Source organism: Ovis canadensis, chromosome 18, assembly GCF_042477335.2.
Source record: "Ovis canadensis isolate MfBH-ARS-UI-01 breed Bighorn chromosome 18, ARS-UI_OviCan_v2, whole genome shotgun sequence".
NCBI classification, from domain to species: Eukaryota; Metazoa; Chordata; class Mammalia; order Artiodactyla; family Bovidae; genus Ovis; species Ovis canadensis.
Window position 1 is genome coordinate 45,116,177 of NC_091262.1, and position 18,217 is coordinate 45,134,393.

Genomic DNA, 18,217 nt, shown 5'->3' on the forward strand with positions numbered 1-18,217 from the left:
CTGCACAAGGTAACCTAGAAACTTGTAGACAGGCCCTGAGGGACAAAAAGAGGCCAGCCCATGCATAAGCTAGGACCTCTAAATGTGGCCAAATGGGTATCAGGTGCTCAACTATATCACTGAAGTAATTCTTTCACTGAGAGGGCAAACATAAGGGTGGTAGGAGGGCAGAAAGAATACAAAAATATTAAAGAGTGTGAGGAGTTAGAAATAAGTGTTCTTTCCTACAGCTGTCACTATTAGGAAGGCCTCTGACTCTCAAACACAGCAAGCAGAGCATATACCTGTTGAACCGATAAAGTGGACTTGAGAGCCCACTCATCCCAAGAAAAGCTATAGCATCACTAGTAAATCTCTGAATGAGGGGTTATGATGGGAATTTCTTTAAGGTATCTGGTAAATATGGTTCTAGGTTATAATTATTTGAGTCATTTCACACTGCGTACTAACTTAGTACATGATATGCCAAGAATCATATGGACTTCTTAAAGGGAAAGTTATTAATATAATGCTCCATAAAAACATCATATACTAAGCAGAACAATTCTTCACTGTAAGTAGTTCAAAATTGTGTAAATATATTAATATATACATACACAGACAGACACAGATACACATTCACACACTGTCTTCCTATGACAGCTTCCTCCCTGACCAACTCCTGCAGATTCTTGGATGACAACTTAGATAACAGCTATCACTCTCAAGGCCAACTTACCTTAAATAGATCTGCAACTATTCCATAATCTGCCACTTGAAAAATTGGAGCTTCTGGGTCTTTGTTGATAGCCACAATTGTCTATGAAACAAAAGTAAAGAGTTTTTTAAGAAAACATACCACACAGACTGATGGTTCTATTCTAACTTCCTTAACAACAAATTTGTATTCTTAAAAATGTCTATCAAATAAGATTAGTTTAATTTGTACTGGTATTGTAAATTTAGAAGTTTCTGGGTAGGAACATAACAAAAAATTATCTCCCAACCCTACCACAGGCCAACTGCAATATTTAAAAAAGGTTCTATATCATTATTTTTAAAAGTTCTTTTTTAACTTACGAAAAAATGTTGTAGATAAGTAACAAATCCGAGAGGATTCTGGGAAGATGGCCAAATAGGAAACACTGAGAAACTGTCTCCCCACCTACACAACAACTGAACTGGCAGAATCTTTCATGTAACCAGTTTGGAATTTTGGAATCTATTAAAGGTTGCAACTTCCAGGGGAAGACTTGAATGGTAAACTGTAGCTCTTAGCACAATAGTTGCTACTAAACCCCCATCTCTGACTCCTGGTGGCAGGCAGCTGTGTATATATTCCTGGAACAGCCTGCATACAGCTTATAGCACTCAGAGTGGGTAAAAGAAACCTTGTCCTCTAAATATTGGTGATCTGTGCTTTGATCACAGAGTGTTGCATCTGATCACAAAGGTGCAAACAAAGAAGAGGGTGGCTATTGCTGTTGTACCTCAACCATTGGTTTCCCCCCACCTGTCAAAGTTATTCCCAGGGGATTTAAAAGATTAGTGCTCTTCATTTTTCTCATTTTCCCCCTGTGGGAGCCAGACATTAATGACTAGGACATTCAAAAGCAAATGCATATCAGAGGAAAACTGCAAAGTGGCCATACATGCCTAGGGAAAGGCACAGACACTGAAAAGACTCCAGAAGCCCATAAGTTTATATACCTCAGGTTAACACTTGGCACAGAGACAGTGTACAACAATCAAAAAGAACAATAAACAAAACAGTAACAAAAACAAAAAACCCCAGCATACTCTGGGGAAATAGAAGAATCTACTATATTCTTGATTCAAATGTCCAGTTTTCAACAAAAAAAATCACAAGGCAAAAAAAAGAAAAAAGTATGGCCCACTCAAAAAAAATATAAACAGAAACTGGCATATCTATTAGACAAAGACTTTAACATAATCATCTTAAAGATGTTTGGAAAAAAAAAACTAAAAGGAGATGAGGAGAAGGTCAAGAAAACAATGTGTGAATGCAATGGAAATAGTGACAAAGAGAAAACGCAAAAAGAAACCACAAAGAAATTCTGAAGGTGAGAAGTACAAAGTGTGAATGAAAAATTCACTAGAGGGATCCAAAGGCAGATTCGATCAAGCAGGAGAATGAATCAGCAAGTTGGAAGATAGGACAATGGAAATTTTCAAGCTTGAGGAACAGAAAAAAGATTTAAGAAAAGTGAACATAGCCTAAGGGACCTGTGGACCACCATTAGGAGGGCCAAAATATCTTATGGTGGTCCCAGAAGGAGAAGACAGAGAAGACAGCAGAGAGAATATTTAAAGAGATAATGACAGACAACTCCCCAAATTTGATTACAGACATGAATAGAAACATCCAAGAAATTCAACAAACTTCAAGTAAGATGAATTCAAAGAGACTCTGCACTAAGACACACAATCAAAGTTTCAAAAGCTGAAGATAAAAAGAGAATCTTGAAAACAGAGAGAATTGATTTGCTACACATAAGGGATCCTCAAGACTATCAGCAGATTTTACATTACCAACTTTGGAAGCAAGAAGGCAGTGAGCTGATACATTCAAAGTGGTAAAAGAAAAAACTGTCGACCAATAATCCTATATCCATCAGAACTGTTCCTATAGTGACTTTTGCAGAAACTGAAAAACTCATCCTAAAATTCATATGGACTCTCAAGAAACCTCAAGTGGGATTTATAGACCAATGAAACAGAAGAGAAAACCCAGAAATAAACCCTCACATATATGGTCAAATGATTTTTGACATGGGTGTCAAGATCATACAATGGAGAAAAGATAGCCTTTTCAACAAACGGTATTGGGAAAACCAGGTATCTACATACAAATGAATGAAGTTGGCCTCTTACCTAACACCATTTACAAAAATTAACCCGTAACAGATCAAAGATTTAAACATTAGACCTAAAATTACAAAATGCTCAGATGAAAAACATAGAGCAAAACTTCATGATGATGGTTTTGGCAATGATTTCTTGAATATGACATGAAAGGTATAGGCAACAACAAAAAAAACAGACAAACTGAACTTCATGGAAATTTAAAAATTTTGTGGCTCTAAAGTTACTATCAACAGAGTAAAAAGGTAACCTAGAGAATGAGAGAAAATACTTGCAAATCATATATCTGATAAAGAATTAATATATGGAATATATTTTTTAAAAATACTAAATTACTTCTAAACTCAACAACAAAAAACCAAAGTATCCAATTCAAAAATTGGGCAAATGGCTTTAAAAGCCACTTCTCCAAAGAAGATATACAAATGGCCAGTAAGCACATGAAAAAATGCTCAACATCATTGATCACTGAGGAAATGCAAATCAAAACTACAATGAGATAACACCTCAGATCTAATAGGATGGCTACTGTCCAAAAAAAAAAAAAAAACATACTAGTGCTGAAAAGGGTGTGGAAAACTAAAAACCCTGTGCATTGCTAGTGGGAATGTAAAATGGTAAAACTGCTGTGGAAAATATTATAGTAGTCCCTCAAAATATTAAAAATAGAATTACCATGTGATCCAGCAATTCCAATTCTGGATATATACCCAAAAGGACTGAAATCAGGGCCTTGAAAACATATTTGTACACCTGTGTTCATAGCACAGTATTCACAAATGCTAAAACTTGGAAGCAACTCAAGAGTCCATCAATGGATAAGCAAAATGTGGTGTGTATGTATACACACACACACACACACACACACACACAATGGAATATTATTAGCCTAAACAGGAAGAAAATTCTGACATATGCTACAACATGGATGAATCTTGAGGACATTATGCTAAATGAAATAAACCAGTCACAAAAAGACAAATATCAAATGATGATTCCACTTAAATTGTACTTAGAATAGTCAAAATCATAGAAACAAAAGGTAGAATTGTGGTTGTCAGTATATGGACTATGAGGTGGGACACTGGGAAAATACCATTTAATGTGTATAGAGTTTCAGTTTTAAAAGATGAAAAGAGTTGTCGAGTTGGATAGTGATGATGGGTGCACATTATGAATGCATTTAATACCACTATCAGTGTGTACATAGCTAATTTTACACTTAAGATTAAGATGGTAAACTTTATGTTATGTATATTTTACCATGCAGAAGAATGTTTTAATGCAATATACTAAAAATGTGAATTTTACATATATAAATTAATAATCTGACTTAAACCAAACCAACCAAATATAACAGGGAATTTTTGTAGGTCATTGAAAATTTTTAGATATACTGAATAAAAACTACAGATAAAAAGTTTATTCATCCATTTTATATTTGGTGTGCTTTATTCAACAAGACAGAAGTCAACTTTGTCAAATCATGAGATACATATTATTAGAGTCAATTCTCAGCTTATTTCACTTATAAGGTGATCAGTATTTTCCCACCTATTAACAATATATGTTTTAAACTTGTGATTATAAATGTTAGATTTCAACTTTAAAAAGTAACAAAGCCATATCCTAATTCATAGGCTTTAAAGCTCAAACTATTTATTCTGTATATACTGCATTCCATTTAGCATTTTTAAATTACTACCCTGGGTCTACTGTGAGAATAGAAAAGTTAACTATCTAGTTGGCCTATTATAAAGATGAATATTTAAAACAAAAAAGTTTAAGTCCTTATGTACCCAGCAAGTAAATGTAACAAAGTACTACATCTCCTACAAAAACTACCACAAGTTCCTCTTAACTCCCATAAAATCTTTAAATGTAAAGGATTATAATGACAGATCAGTAACAGATTACGGAGCAACTGTCACTAAAAACATGTTATGTTTACACAATTATTCTATTAATAACAGATTTCTTTATATACTACAAATAGTTTGGTTATCCCCACAGATGCTTCTAACACCATTCCAATTAAAGTAAGATTAGACTTTGACTCTAACATGGTGTTATTTTAATTAAAAAATGATAATTTTTGAATCTTTGGAAGTAAAATGAAGTACTTCCCTGCCTATTACTCCATCTCATGAAAACAGGCAGAACACCCTTTTCAAGTATTTTGATACAGTCTAACTTAAAATATAGTCTATATGATATATGTGTAAAATCCTCTAAAAGGGCCCTGAGGCCTGAATATTCCAGAATATCTGAAATTGGCACACACTGCAGTCCAGGTAACTACTGATGCAGAGAAACATGCCATATATATTAAAGTGTGGTCAAAGACTATAATATAGCACGGTTTCAATATACACCTCAAATCTAGTCACAAGGACAAACATTTTGAATCATAGGCATTGATTTGCATCATGGTCTTTCTCTTCTGGGAATAAGTAGCCTGCTTCATAGCTACTAGCAGAGATTTATTTAATTAACGACGGTTAGTGATTTCCTGGAGGCCACCTAGTCAAACATCTGACAGTTTAATCATCTGAAAGCTTTTTCATCCCACTATATAAAAGTTATTTTTAAAGAAAGAGCCTGTAATTGTGGGCAAAGAACTACCATAATATTTAAGAAAAAAGATTTCGGCCAGTTACAGAATTCTCAGATTACTGAAAGAATGTTTCTGAAATATCAACTGTAAATAATTATGATAAAATCTTGCTTGCACTCTAGGGCTCTTTTAATATGTCCTTATAAATTAATACTCTTCTTCCTTATGGACATTTTAAAACACAGATTGTATTCAACCATATATCTGTATACAGTTTATATGCAGAGCAGGCTCTGGGAGTTGGTGATGGATAGGGGAGCCTGGCATGCTGCAGTCTATGGGGCTGCAAAGAGTCTGACACGACTGAGTGACTGAACTGAACTATCAGACTTAAACCAATCACTTTATCTATGGCTGGGTCAGGTCTTGGTTACGGCAGCTGGGCTCTGTAGTTGTGGCACGTGGGCTTAGTTGCCCTGCAGCATATGGGATCTTAGTTCCCTGTCTAGGGCTCAAACTCACATCCCCTGCACTGGAAAGCAAATTCTTAACTACTGGACCACCAGGAAGTCCCAATCCTCCATTTTAAAACTTAGCCAAAATTACAATCTAACATTGGTGCGTCTCCCACAAAAGAGAGTTATGACAGGGACTATGTCATTTTCATTTAAGCAACTCCAGCATCTGTACAAAGTACACAGACTTAGTAAATATTTGTTGACTGGACAGACAGACAAATTATTGGCTCAAGTTTATTCTTACAGATTATTCCCCAACATGGGTCTCCTTAATTCAATTATTCCCTTTTTGCTTTGACATTTACCATCTAGTCCATTTCTCCTCCAGTCCGGCCCTGCTGGCATGAACAAGAACTTTCACCAAGATCTTTAGGCAGGCAGAGAGAGAAGCAAAATTCTAGATATGTCTGAACAGGCCCAGCTAAAAATATTTCTGAAGGTTGCTGGTATTTATTGTTTTTTTTTTTTTTTTCCCCTCTAATGCAGCAATAACATTTTCCCCATTGGCACTGCTGCTTTCAGAGCTCAGTGAAGAAACCTGCCATCCAACTGTGAAATCTGACTGGTTTTGGGCCAACTCATTTAGAGGCTACAAGGAGGTAGTGCATGCATCTTTTCAAGTTAGAAGTTAAACCTATTAAAAGTTTTATTACCTTTTCTATCAAACTTCCATCTGAATGAATAAAAGCAGGAGTGTCAGAGGCATCTCTGACTTCATGAAAGACTAAGTTCATAATTCAAACTGTGCATTGTTATGCATGAATTAATGTGTCATATTCTGAAATGTATGTTCACAGAGTCATCACACAGGACTTCTAGACAGAATTCATGCAGCAAGTTAAAATCAAGCGGCTCCTCTATATGCTGCATTTTTGACAATTACTAAGGTTCTGAGATGCTCCAATCCAAAATGTGTCAGTCACAATTTAGTAACGATCCAGAAAGACGGGCACTGCTGATGTATGACAGTGGGACCATTAGGGGACTAGGGTAAAACACAGAACCAGGTATCAGTACGTCATAAACTAGATGGGCAGAACCTCATCAAGCTGTTTTCACCCCATATTCTCTAGCCATGGATTGTCAGAGCTGAAAGAGATCTTCCAACACGTGCATTTGGCAGACAAAGAGCTAAGGCACAAACAAGGCATGTCAGGCGGTAAGTTTGCAGGGGAGCTGGGATTCAGGTTCACATCTCTTTCCATGATACACACTGCCTCTCCCACCAGTGGTACATCCTCAGGCAGGGTACAGTGGTGTGTATACCTTTCAATTCCTAGGTTTGTGTTAATGCGAACGGTTCCACTACACACACTATAACTACATGGAAGCATTTCAGTGAAACCTAAATTTTAAAATATGAAAACTTTTCCTCTTAGTATCATCACTGTTGTGTAGTTACCTTGCTGTCTTTCATCCCAGCTAAATGTTGGATGGCTCCAGATATTCCTACAGCAATATAAAGTTCCTGAAACAAAAGAGACCATATCATTAATATGCATTCATATATTACACCTTCCAAAGTACTTGCTATAACCAACCCAAGTCTTATACAAGAAATATTTTAAATGAAACAGATGCAATATGTATTACTTAAATTATGCCTTCCTCCTTCCCTGATCTCCCTAACCCATAGTCCACACTTACCCCTGAATTCATAAAGTAGTGGTGGAACAATAATATTGGATAATAAGAGTTTTTGAGCATTAACTGTGTTGACCACTGTGCTAAGCACTTCATATCAACTGTTTCACTTAATCTCACAATTTGCTGTAAGGCTGTACTTTCTGTCTGTGCTACTCATTTGGATACAGCTCTTCAACTCACCACCCTGCATGGAGCCATTCACAATATATACACATTTCATATTGATATAGAAATACGTATTAAAGTATACTTTGACTCAGCTATTTGCTTCTCATGGATATTTGTTGAAGTGGTTATCAGAGTATATTTATTAAGCTTCACATTTAGAAAAACCAAATATACAAATCAGTCTCAAGGGTCACACACACACACACACACACACACACACACAATCTCCTTAATTAAAAAATAACAGATTTCTCACAGGTACAGAATGAACCTTTGTATTTCTAACGCCTAATAAATGGGTCCCTGCACTGCAGTTTCCCAGTAAATGTGGATGATAGTTGCATCTCTTCCTACCCCTCTGCTTCAACTAATTATAAAGGGAATGATGACTGCTCTCTGTACCTTTATCTAAAAATGAAAACTCACTATCATCATGGAAAACCAATTTAATAAGTGCTTAATTAAAAATGTTTAGTTGCTCTATTAGGGATAATTAAAACTTCAGCTGAAAAGCTTTCCCCACACATAAACTGAACAAGCCCTGGCTTGGGTAGGGGGTGCCCCTTACCATGTAACCAGACTGACACTACAGTTCCATCATGACTGACAGTATCGTCTCTCCTCAATATGAGTAATGTGGAAGGTACTGAAGGTGGCTCTGTCACACAGTTTTATTACAGGGCAAATACTTCAAAGTCAATGACAATGTCAGGTGGTCCCACTTTGTCTTCTGCATGGCCCGTAATCTAATTCATGAGCACTGGAGCTTTTCTTTAAAAAGCTCTTCAATAGAGGACCTTTCTAAAAAGGCTCCTCAGGATGCTCTAACATACACAGAGTTGAGGACCAGTACAACAGATGATCCTCAGCTCGTGAGCAGCTTGAAACCTGTAACTTGACCCAGCACATTGATAGCGTAGCTCTCTGGGTCTTCTCTTTAAAGGCATAAAGTGTCTACCGCTTCTAGAGCAGCAGGATACCCTTCAGTACTCTGGAAAGGACACAACCTAGCCCCCAATGTGAGTTAATCATCTAAAAATCTACAGTGAGCTGGGTTTGCTTTTCAATTCAACCCTCTCATTAGTTAATCATCAAAAGCCTGAAAATAGGAAAGAGCACTTAGGCCTAAAGAGACTGTGTCTTAGGGTGGGGAATACACTACTGTAGAAAGCAAAATGTATGGGGTGAGGATCAAAAGCAATCCCATGATTTTATCTTAAACATAATCCAATGCATCAATTATGGCCATACACCTTTGGATAATACAGTAAGGCCTTGTTATTATACTCTTATCAGACAATGACACTTGTATGACTAATAAACAAACACTACTATTTTGAAAAAGCACCAGTATTTTCCGCTGAAGACTACAGGTAACTTCAATCGATAATTTTAACATCATTCAGTTTATTCTGACCAGCATTTCTTTTAAGAGAGAACATTCATTAAATTATTAATCATGGTATATTTACTAAATCCTACATTCAGGAAAACCAGGCCAAAATGTAAAGCTTTTTACATTTGTAAAATGTAAAGATTTTTAAAGTAAGTTATTTAGATAGACACTGTCTTGCTAACCATGCTTCAAAGTATGTTCTCAAACCATATATTGGAAAGGATCAATAGTTCTATATAAAGGGGTCTTTCTGACATACATGTCTACATTAAAATTCAGCAAGTCTTAAAAGCCTCCCCATTTGCATTATAAAATGCTAATAAAAATGCTGATTCACTCTGGCACTAAACATCAACATAAATATGACATAAATGAAATTTACATTAAACCTCCTGAGAAATGACTACTGCTGGCTTTAACCATAAATGTCAGTAAAGAAACAACAGATTCTGGGCCAAAGGAAACCAACGGTGGTTCCAGGGTCATTCCCACCTTTCTAAAAAGCATAAATTGTCCAAACAGGTAAATTCTGACCTGTTCCTGACCAATAAGAACTCATTTTACTATCACGCAAACATGGTTCTCTGAATAAATTTAAAAAAAGCTTTGAAACAACAGCCCTGAATGAGTCCTGAGATTTTGGCTGCTGTTCTGAGATCTGATGGCTCTTTACGACAGGAAGAGAGGCTTGATGCTTTTTTTCTTCTTTTTCAGAAAACGTGTACAGGCAATTAGACTACAGTCATAGGATGCTTCCTCATGATTCAGAAAGCATTTCTGTATTTCAATAATAATAATTAGTATGTGCAAAACCCTCCACAGATGCTAATTTATGGAGCACTTAGACACTGCTTCACAACATAACAAGGCAATCCCTGCCCTGAGGCACTTTCTTTCTAAATCGGATGGTAGGTAAAAAACTTTAGAGCGAAAATGAGAGGTGATGTTGGAGGGGGGAACAACAATTAAGGGTTCAAAAAGAGGTGGGATTAAAGAAAGGAACAGACAGAAAAGGAAGGAGGGGTAGTCCTGGAGATAAAGTTCTAGTAGCCTTCACAAAGGGAAAGAAACCTACGAGAGTAAGAAACTAGGACGAGGGACACAGCTGGTAGCAGTCTGGGTTAATCATCGTGCAATTCAAGGATGGAGAGGACGGGTGAGCAGTAGAGCCACAGGGTTGGTAAAGAAGGGACAGCACCTACTTCAAACAAGTTTGGACAAATCTTTCTTTCTTTGCCAAGACCTAAAAAAGACTGCAGCTGTAGCCTCATCCAAAGAACTCAGGAGCAGATGTCTACACTACCTCAGAGTGTGCTCAGATAAACACAGGAATAGGGCTTGGAGACTGCTGCACCCAGTGTGGTTAACAGAGGTTTGCAAGAGGAGTTTATCACTGTCATTTAGAAGTTTAGAACCTAGGCTCTGGAATCTCACTGCCTATGCTGAAATAAATGCCAACTCAGCCATCTAACAGACCTTTGACCATGAGCCAATTGTTTTAACCTCTCTATGCCTCGGCTTGCTCATCTGAATAACTGGGATTGTAAGGCTTCAATCCTTAGCACAGTATCTGGTTTCCCAAGCCACTGGTGTACCACTCAAGAACTGATATTTATTCAAACACTGATTTTCTCAGCCCACTCAGTGACTAGTGGACTCGTGGGGTGATCCCAGGGCTACCGTATACAGCTGAGCGGGCTGTATACTGAACAACTCTGGAGGGAGGCATTATTCATATCATAGTCATTATAGATCTGCATTTTTATTACAATAATTTTCCAACAGATGGCAGTAAAGTAACTTGAGAAAGAAGTATTTTTTCCCTTATTCATACAAAAGAGTTGTATGGACTAGCAGAAGTACAGGACAGCAAGAATCCCCTGTGATACACACTCAAGAAGCTCATAGTCAACATAGGTTAAGGTAAGATTGTAAAAATCCGGGTGTGACAGAGCTCTGGTCTCTTATGCAACCCCCTACTTTCTGTTCCTGCCAACAAGAAGCGGAATGGCCTTTAGCAGCAGGAAGCAGTTTGGGGGATGATGGTTCTCTGGAGTAATTTCTGTCCTCTGCCAAACCGGAGTCTACTTTTACAGCCTAACCCATCTGTTCCTGCTCCTCAGTCCTTCAAACAAAACACGCTTTTAGAATAGGTTTTACTAGTCCGAGCATGATGACAAATCTGTATGTCTGAGAACTGAAAGACTGAAATGAAATCTTAACACTTTTACAGAAATCCAACCAACCTGGGGAAGTAACATGGTCAGAGTATTCTCTGATGCATGATTTGGGTTTTGGCTGCTTTCTTCTGAAAGTATTTGCTAACATCACTCTCCTGCGTCACTCAAATCTTGGGCAGGAAATATGAAATTCCAAGAGCATACATTTCTGAGTCTTGCTCTCCAGAAGATCCTGGTGCAGATGCTAAGTAGAAAAGTGTTTCTTACTTGCACGTTGTGATTTTTGCCTAACATTATTAAATCCAAAAGAGATATATAATATAAAAATATTGTAAGCCACATACTTAAAAAAATTTCTATTAGCCTCATTAAAGTGAAATGAAATAGGTAAAGCCAATGTTAATAATATAATCTCATTAAATCTAGCCACATTTCAAGCGCCCAATATCCACATGTAACTTCATGGTTACCACCGTGCTAGACAGCCAAAGACCGAAGATAATTTAAGAACAAGCTAAAGAAGGGAATTCCCTGGAGGTCCAGTGGTTAGGATTGTACTTTCACAGTCGAGAGACCAGATTCAATGCCTGGTCAGGGAACTAAGATTCCACAATCCGTGAGGTACACAAACAAACAAAAAAACCAAAGTAAAGAAGAGCCTTCTTGTAAGCTCTATGAGGTACTGCAGAGCATGACAGTAAGACCTCAAGACAGAATGACATTAGTATCTTGTGTTAGCTTTGCTTTTATTGGCTCAGAAGATCATAAAAGGAAAGTCAGCAGAATGACCAGGCTGAAGATTAAATAAGGGGGCAGTCAATAGAGAAACACACAGATGACTCAAATCCACCAATTTTCAGGTATGGTAGACCATTATAAGAAAACCCAAAGCAGATGAAAATGGCTGGTTTAAAACAGTAAATTTATACCCTGAAACTGATTATCAAATTTTGTTCTCTAGTGAGATACTCTTTCTTGAAAGTTTAGAAAAACCTGAAGACTCTATCCCGAAAGGCTCACACTTCTCAAAAAAGCATACGGGCACACCCTGGAGATTTTGCACATTCCAGACTACTTCAATAAAGCGAGCAGTGCAAAAAACAAGTCACAAGAAGCTTTTGGTTTCCTAGTATATATAGAAGTTATGTTTACACTACACTGTAGCCTATTTAAGTGTGCCACAGCACTATGTCTAAAGAAACAACATACCTACCTACATTTTTAAAATGTTATTTTTAAATTAAATACCTGCAGCTAATAGGATTGTTGGGATTATTAAATATCACAATGCATGTGAAGTGCTCAAAATATGAGCCATTACTATTAATGCTATTATTATTACTGAATGATCACTAAATCTTTAAACCAGAAGGCATCAGACAACCAACTGCCACATAAATCCCACTTTAAACTACTTGGGTAGTTTACTATCATGATAGTAACTATCACTATCTCAAGAGAAGTTGCTATTTAACTTTATAAAATTCTTCTGGGATAATGTATTGGGAAAATTTTTTTACTGATAGTCTTAGTGATTTTGGGGGAGAGGGGCACTTAGTACTAGCTGTAAAGTTTGAATTCAGCCCAACTTTCTAGACAGTGCTGGCTGGCCTAGGAAGTTGACGTGAGTTTCTTTACAAAATTCTAACATAATCTTCATACAGGGATACATAGCCCAGAGACGGCTACCAAGACATATCAAATTTGTCATACAAAAATTATATATACCAAGTTGAAATTACATCTTTTTTCCTACAATTGGAACAGTATTCTGCCTGCAGCAACTTCAGTACTGCTTAAACAAAGTAGAAATGAAAGATTTGAATGTTTACTTTTATGTTTATATAAAAATATGACTATGAGAAGAGTGGTTAAATCTGGAGCTTTCAGAGCAGAAAAACCAGGCCAGTATTTCTTTGCCTCTTTAAAAATCAGGTTTAAAATTCCTTTTCTACCAAGTCTCGCTTTCCAGATTGGGGAAGGAATGTAAAAAGCTACATTTATGTGAAGACAAAAAATTTAAAGACATCATATAAGTAGTTCTATTAAAAACTAGAATTCAGCAATCCTATGTATGTGCTTGAAAACAATACCCTAAGACTGCCTCGGATGAAACAAATTTTACAGAACGGCACACGCTCTCTCAACATTGCTGACTCAGAAGACTACAGAGGCATAACCTTAAACAGCAACTGTTACAACAGCTAAAACACAACACAAATACCCAGGACAAATGCCAGGTTAGGAGTTAAATGTGATTCATCACAGGAAATAATGAATGTCTCTTTGAGAAGTAGATTAACCGAACTATATTTTCTAATTACTGCAAGTCTCTTGTGCATTAATATTGCTATATTTCATCCTGCTACTCATTTAAAAGGCCAAACTATTTCCTCCGTTTGCCAAATTGTTTTTAAGTCTCTTCTCTTTTTGGAAGAGGCCCCAAAATGCAAAGCACAACTGTGGCTCTTCTCTCAAACAGCTCTCTGCCTGTATTATGAAATTCTCAGACAGGTTTATGCCTCAACTGAGTTTCACATGAATACAGAACTTCATGCATACTCCTGCTCTTAAGCTGAAGGTATGTCTCAACCATCAGATAATGGTCCTGTACCAGGACTAACTCAGATTGTATCAGTATCTGAGATGGCATGTTAATCATCACAACTACATGAATCGTCTATAATATGCCAGTAACCATACTCTACTTTATATACATTATCTCACTTAACTATGACAATAACTCTAAGGGGTGGAAATTTTTCTCATTTTATAGAACAGAAAGCATAGGCTCAAGGAGGCTTGATGAGCCATTCAAAGTTACACACACCTAGTAAAAGGCAGGCTTCTTAACCTTTGATTTTAAGTTCAGTACTTCTACTACATCACAAATAACTCAATATTGTGACAGTACTATTAATAGCCTTTAACTGAAGTCACTAGTTTATTAAAACTCCAGTAAATTTATTTGTCATGGAGAAAAATCACTAAAACAAGATGAGATGTACAGCTAACATAAGGTTATATGTAAAAAAAAGTATCAACTTTAGCTAACATTAGTTTTTACCCCATGTTACTAGATGATAGCTTATTTCTGAGTTCCTCATCCTGAATTAGGACATATACTATAGCCTTTGATTTATCTAATGACCAGTTAGTTGCACATAAACTGAAATGCCTCTAATACAAATGTTTCACACAAATGCACTGGCTACAAGGCTATCAAGAAGACAGACTCATGGAAGGGGCAAGACTTGGAAACCATTTCTTGTTTGTTGATGTCTTTGATGTTTAGCTTATGTAACCTATACAGAAAACTAACCCTTTGGGTAAAAACTTTCACCTGGCTTTCGATGAAGTCAATATCTGGTTCCAATAACTTCAATGGAAAAGGTCTAGAAACAAAATCAGAAAACATTTAAAAGAAACCTCTGTAGGTTTCTCATATGAATAGATATTCCATGGCTCAGTAGATGGACTTGGTGATTACTAGGCAGAGAATACACAGCTTGGGGTTTTTGTTCAAGGTATTTTAAAATCCTAAATTCAACCACAGATAGGAGTTCCTCTATATTCTTTTTATTGGCCCACCTTTCCCTCCGGAGAAGCCAATTAAATGTCATCTTCACGACCAGTCTAGTTACAATATGACCAAAGCAAGTGGTAATTTACACTTCTAGCATAGGTTTCATTGCGTCTGTGCACTCAGTCACTCAGTCATGTCTAACTCTTTGGGACTCTGGACTATGGCCCATCAGGCACCTCTGTCCATTTTCCAGGCAAGAATGCTGCAGTGGGTTGCCATTTCCTCCTCCAGGGGATCTACCTGACCCAGGGATCAAACCTGCATCTCCCACACTGGCAGGTAGATTCTTTACCACTGAGCCGCCTGGAAAGCCCATATTGCTTCATTACATACCTTATTATTTTTGTTCAAAGTGTAAGTTTAGTAACCCAGTTTCTCAAATACAAAGTTAAAAGAATTTTTTTTAAAGGATAGTAACTAACTATATTGTGATTTAGAATTCAAAAGTTTAAATGTAAACCAAAAAAGGTGAAATTTCAACCCTTGGTCTTTAAATACTGTTTTCAAATGTAGGATTTGATTACATGATGCATAGAATCTGACATAAGTTTTTCTTAAGAAAGTATTTTTACAATAAAATATAACTTTTAATACTTAACTATTCTGCAAGTAAATATTTAGCATTTAGGTAATTAGCTTCTATACTAAATGCACAGATTTTCTATTGCAGGAAGACTTTCTTCAAGGACACCTAGAATGACAGAAAGCAGTCAAGTGTGTGTGTGTGTGTGTGTGTGTGTGTGTGTGTGTGTAGGCCATGCCCCACAGCTTGTGAGATTAGTTCCCCTGTGTGTGTGAGTGTGTGTGTGTATGTAGGCCATGTCCCACAGCTTGTGAGATTAGTTCCCCAACCAGATATTGAACCTGTGCCCCCTATAGCGGAAGTGCAGAGTACTCATCACTGGATGACCAGGAAATTCCTAGGTATAATATAAAATTACTCAGATGATTAAATTACACTGAAATATTTGGGTGTACAACATCAAATTACTTAGATATATAATTAGTATATTATAAAGCCTTGCATTTTTAGCAATCAAATAAAAAGTTTAAGTACAAAATTTTTCATCAGTAAGGTTTAATTGATCTAACAGATAAATTATACATACGTATACAGAATTTTGTAATAGTAAGGATAGAAAGCTCAGTGCCAAAAAACTGATGCTTTTGAACTGTGGTGTTGGAGAAGACTCTTGAGAGTCCCTTGGACTGCAAGGAGATCCAACCAGTCCATTCTGAAGGAGATCAGCCCTGGGTGTTCTTTGGAAGGAATGATGTTAAAGCTGAAACTCCAGTACTTTGGCTACCTCATGTGAAGAGTTGACTCATTGGAAAAGACTCTGATGCTGGGAGGGATTGGGAGCAGGAGGAGAAGGGGACAACAGAGGATGAGATGGCTGGATGGCATCACCGACTCGATGGACTTGAGTTAGAGTGAACTCCGGGAGTTGGTGATGGACAGGGAGGCCTGGCGTGCTGCGATTCATGGGGTCACAAAGAGTTGGGCACGACTGAGTGACTGAACTGAAGGTTATCTATGCATTTGTTGTTATTGTTCAGCTGCTAATTCATGTCCAACTCTTTGTGACCCCATGGACTGCAGCACAACAGGCTTCCTTGTCCTTTGCCATCGCCCAGAGTTTCCTCAAATTCATGTCCAATGAGTCAGTGATGCCATCCAACCATTTCATCCTCTGTCGCTCCCTTCTCCTCCTGCCCTCAATCTTTCCTAGCATTGGGTTCTTTTCCAATGAGTCAGCTATTTGTATCAGATGGCCAAAGTACCAAAGCTTCAGCTTCAGCATCCGTCCTTCCAATGAATATTCAGGGCTGATTTCCTTTAGGATTGACTGGTTTGATCTCCTTGCTATCCAAGGGACTTTCAAGAGTCTTCTCCAGCACCACAATTCAATGCACAATATCTAATTCTATGCACAATATCTATGTCATCGATTAAAAAAATAGAGGCCTGAAGAACCAAGCTGGCAACAGAACCCGACTTCAAAGTACTATTCTTTTCACTCACCAAGTTACCTCATTCGCAAAATTACTAAGAAGGTCATTGTTTGTGCATAGCCTTTCTTGATGATTATTTAATCTAAAATAATAAAGATAGTTTCTATGCCAAGAAGCTCATGAAAGCTATATAATAACTTGAGAAAAACAGTTTGGAGGCTCTTCAAAAAGCTAAACAAAGACTTATCATGTGGCCCAGCAATCCCAGGCCTAACTTTATCACCCAAAAGAATTTAAAGCAGGAACTTAACAGATAATTATATGCGAATGTTCAAAGCAGCATTATTCACAATAGCCAAAAGGTAAAAACAAAAATGACCAAAGTATCTATCAACAGATAAATAAACAAAATATTCATGGAATATTATTAAAATATTTTTCAGCCATAAAAAGGAATGACGTTCTGACATATGCTACAATAAGGATTAAACCTGAAAATATGCTAAAAGACACTCACAAAAGGACAAACATTGTATACGATTCACTCTTAAAATATCCATCATAGTGAACTCATAGAGACATAAAGTAGATTAGGGATTACCAGAGCCAAACGCTGGACTGGAAGAAACACAAGCTGGAATCAAGATTGCTGGGAGAAATATCAATAACCTCAGATATGCAGATGACACCACCCTTATGACAGAAAGTGAAGAGGAGCTAAAAAGCCTCTTGATGAAAGTGAAAGAGGAGAGTGAAAAAGCTGGCTTAAAGCTCAACATTCAGAAAACGAAGATCATGGCATCTGGTCCCATCACTTAATGGGAAATAGATGGGAAACAGTAGAAACAGTGTCAGACTTTATTTTTTTGGGCTCCAAAATCACTGCAGATGCTGACTGCAGCCATGAAATTAAAAGACGCTTACTCCTTGGAAGAAAAGTTATGACCAACCTAGATAGTATATTCAAAAGCAGAGACATTACTTTGCCGACTAAGGTCCGTCTAGTCAAGGTTATGGTTTTTCCTGTGGTCATGTATGGATGTGAGAGTTGGACTGTGAAGAAAGCTGAGCGCCGAAGAATTGATGCGTTTGAACTGTGGTGTTGGAGAAGACTCTTGAGGGTCCCTTGGACTGCAAGGAGATCCAATCAGTCCATTCTGGAGGAGATCAGCCCTGGGATTTCTTTGGAAGGAATGATGCGAAAGCTGAAGCTCCTGAACTTTGGCCACCTCATGTGAAAAGTTGACTCATTGGAAAAGACTCTGATGCTGGGAGAGATTGGGGGCAGGAGGAGAAGGGGACTCAGGATGAGATGGCTGGATGGCATCACGGAATCGATGGACG

At 37.3% G+C, this 18,217-nt stretch overlaps 1 protein-coding gene across 1 annotated transcript in view; it reads right to left on the bottom strand.

The window, feature by feature from the left end:
- The window catches only part of ETFA (electron transfer flavoprotein subunit alpha), a 77,558-nt gene that overhangs the window by 10,919 nt on the left and 48,422 nt on the right, over nt 1-18,217 (bottom strand). The window contains exons 10-11 of the mRNA XM_069560133.1: nt 7,343-7,408; nt 719-799 (exon numbers count right to left, since the gene is read on the bottom strand). Of these exons, the coding sequence (XP_069416234.1) occupies nt 719-799; nt 7,343-7,408 (147 nt within the window). The remainder of the gene's footprint in view (nt 1-718; nt 800-7,342; nt 7,409-18,217) is intronic.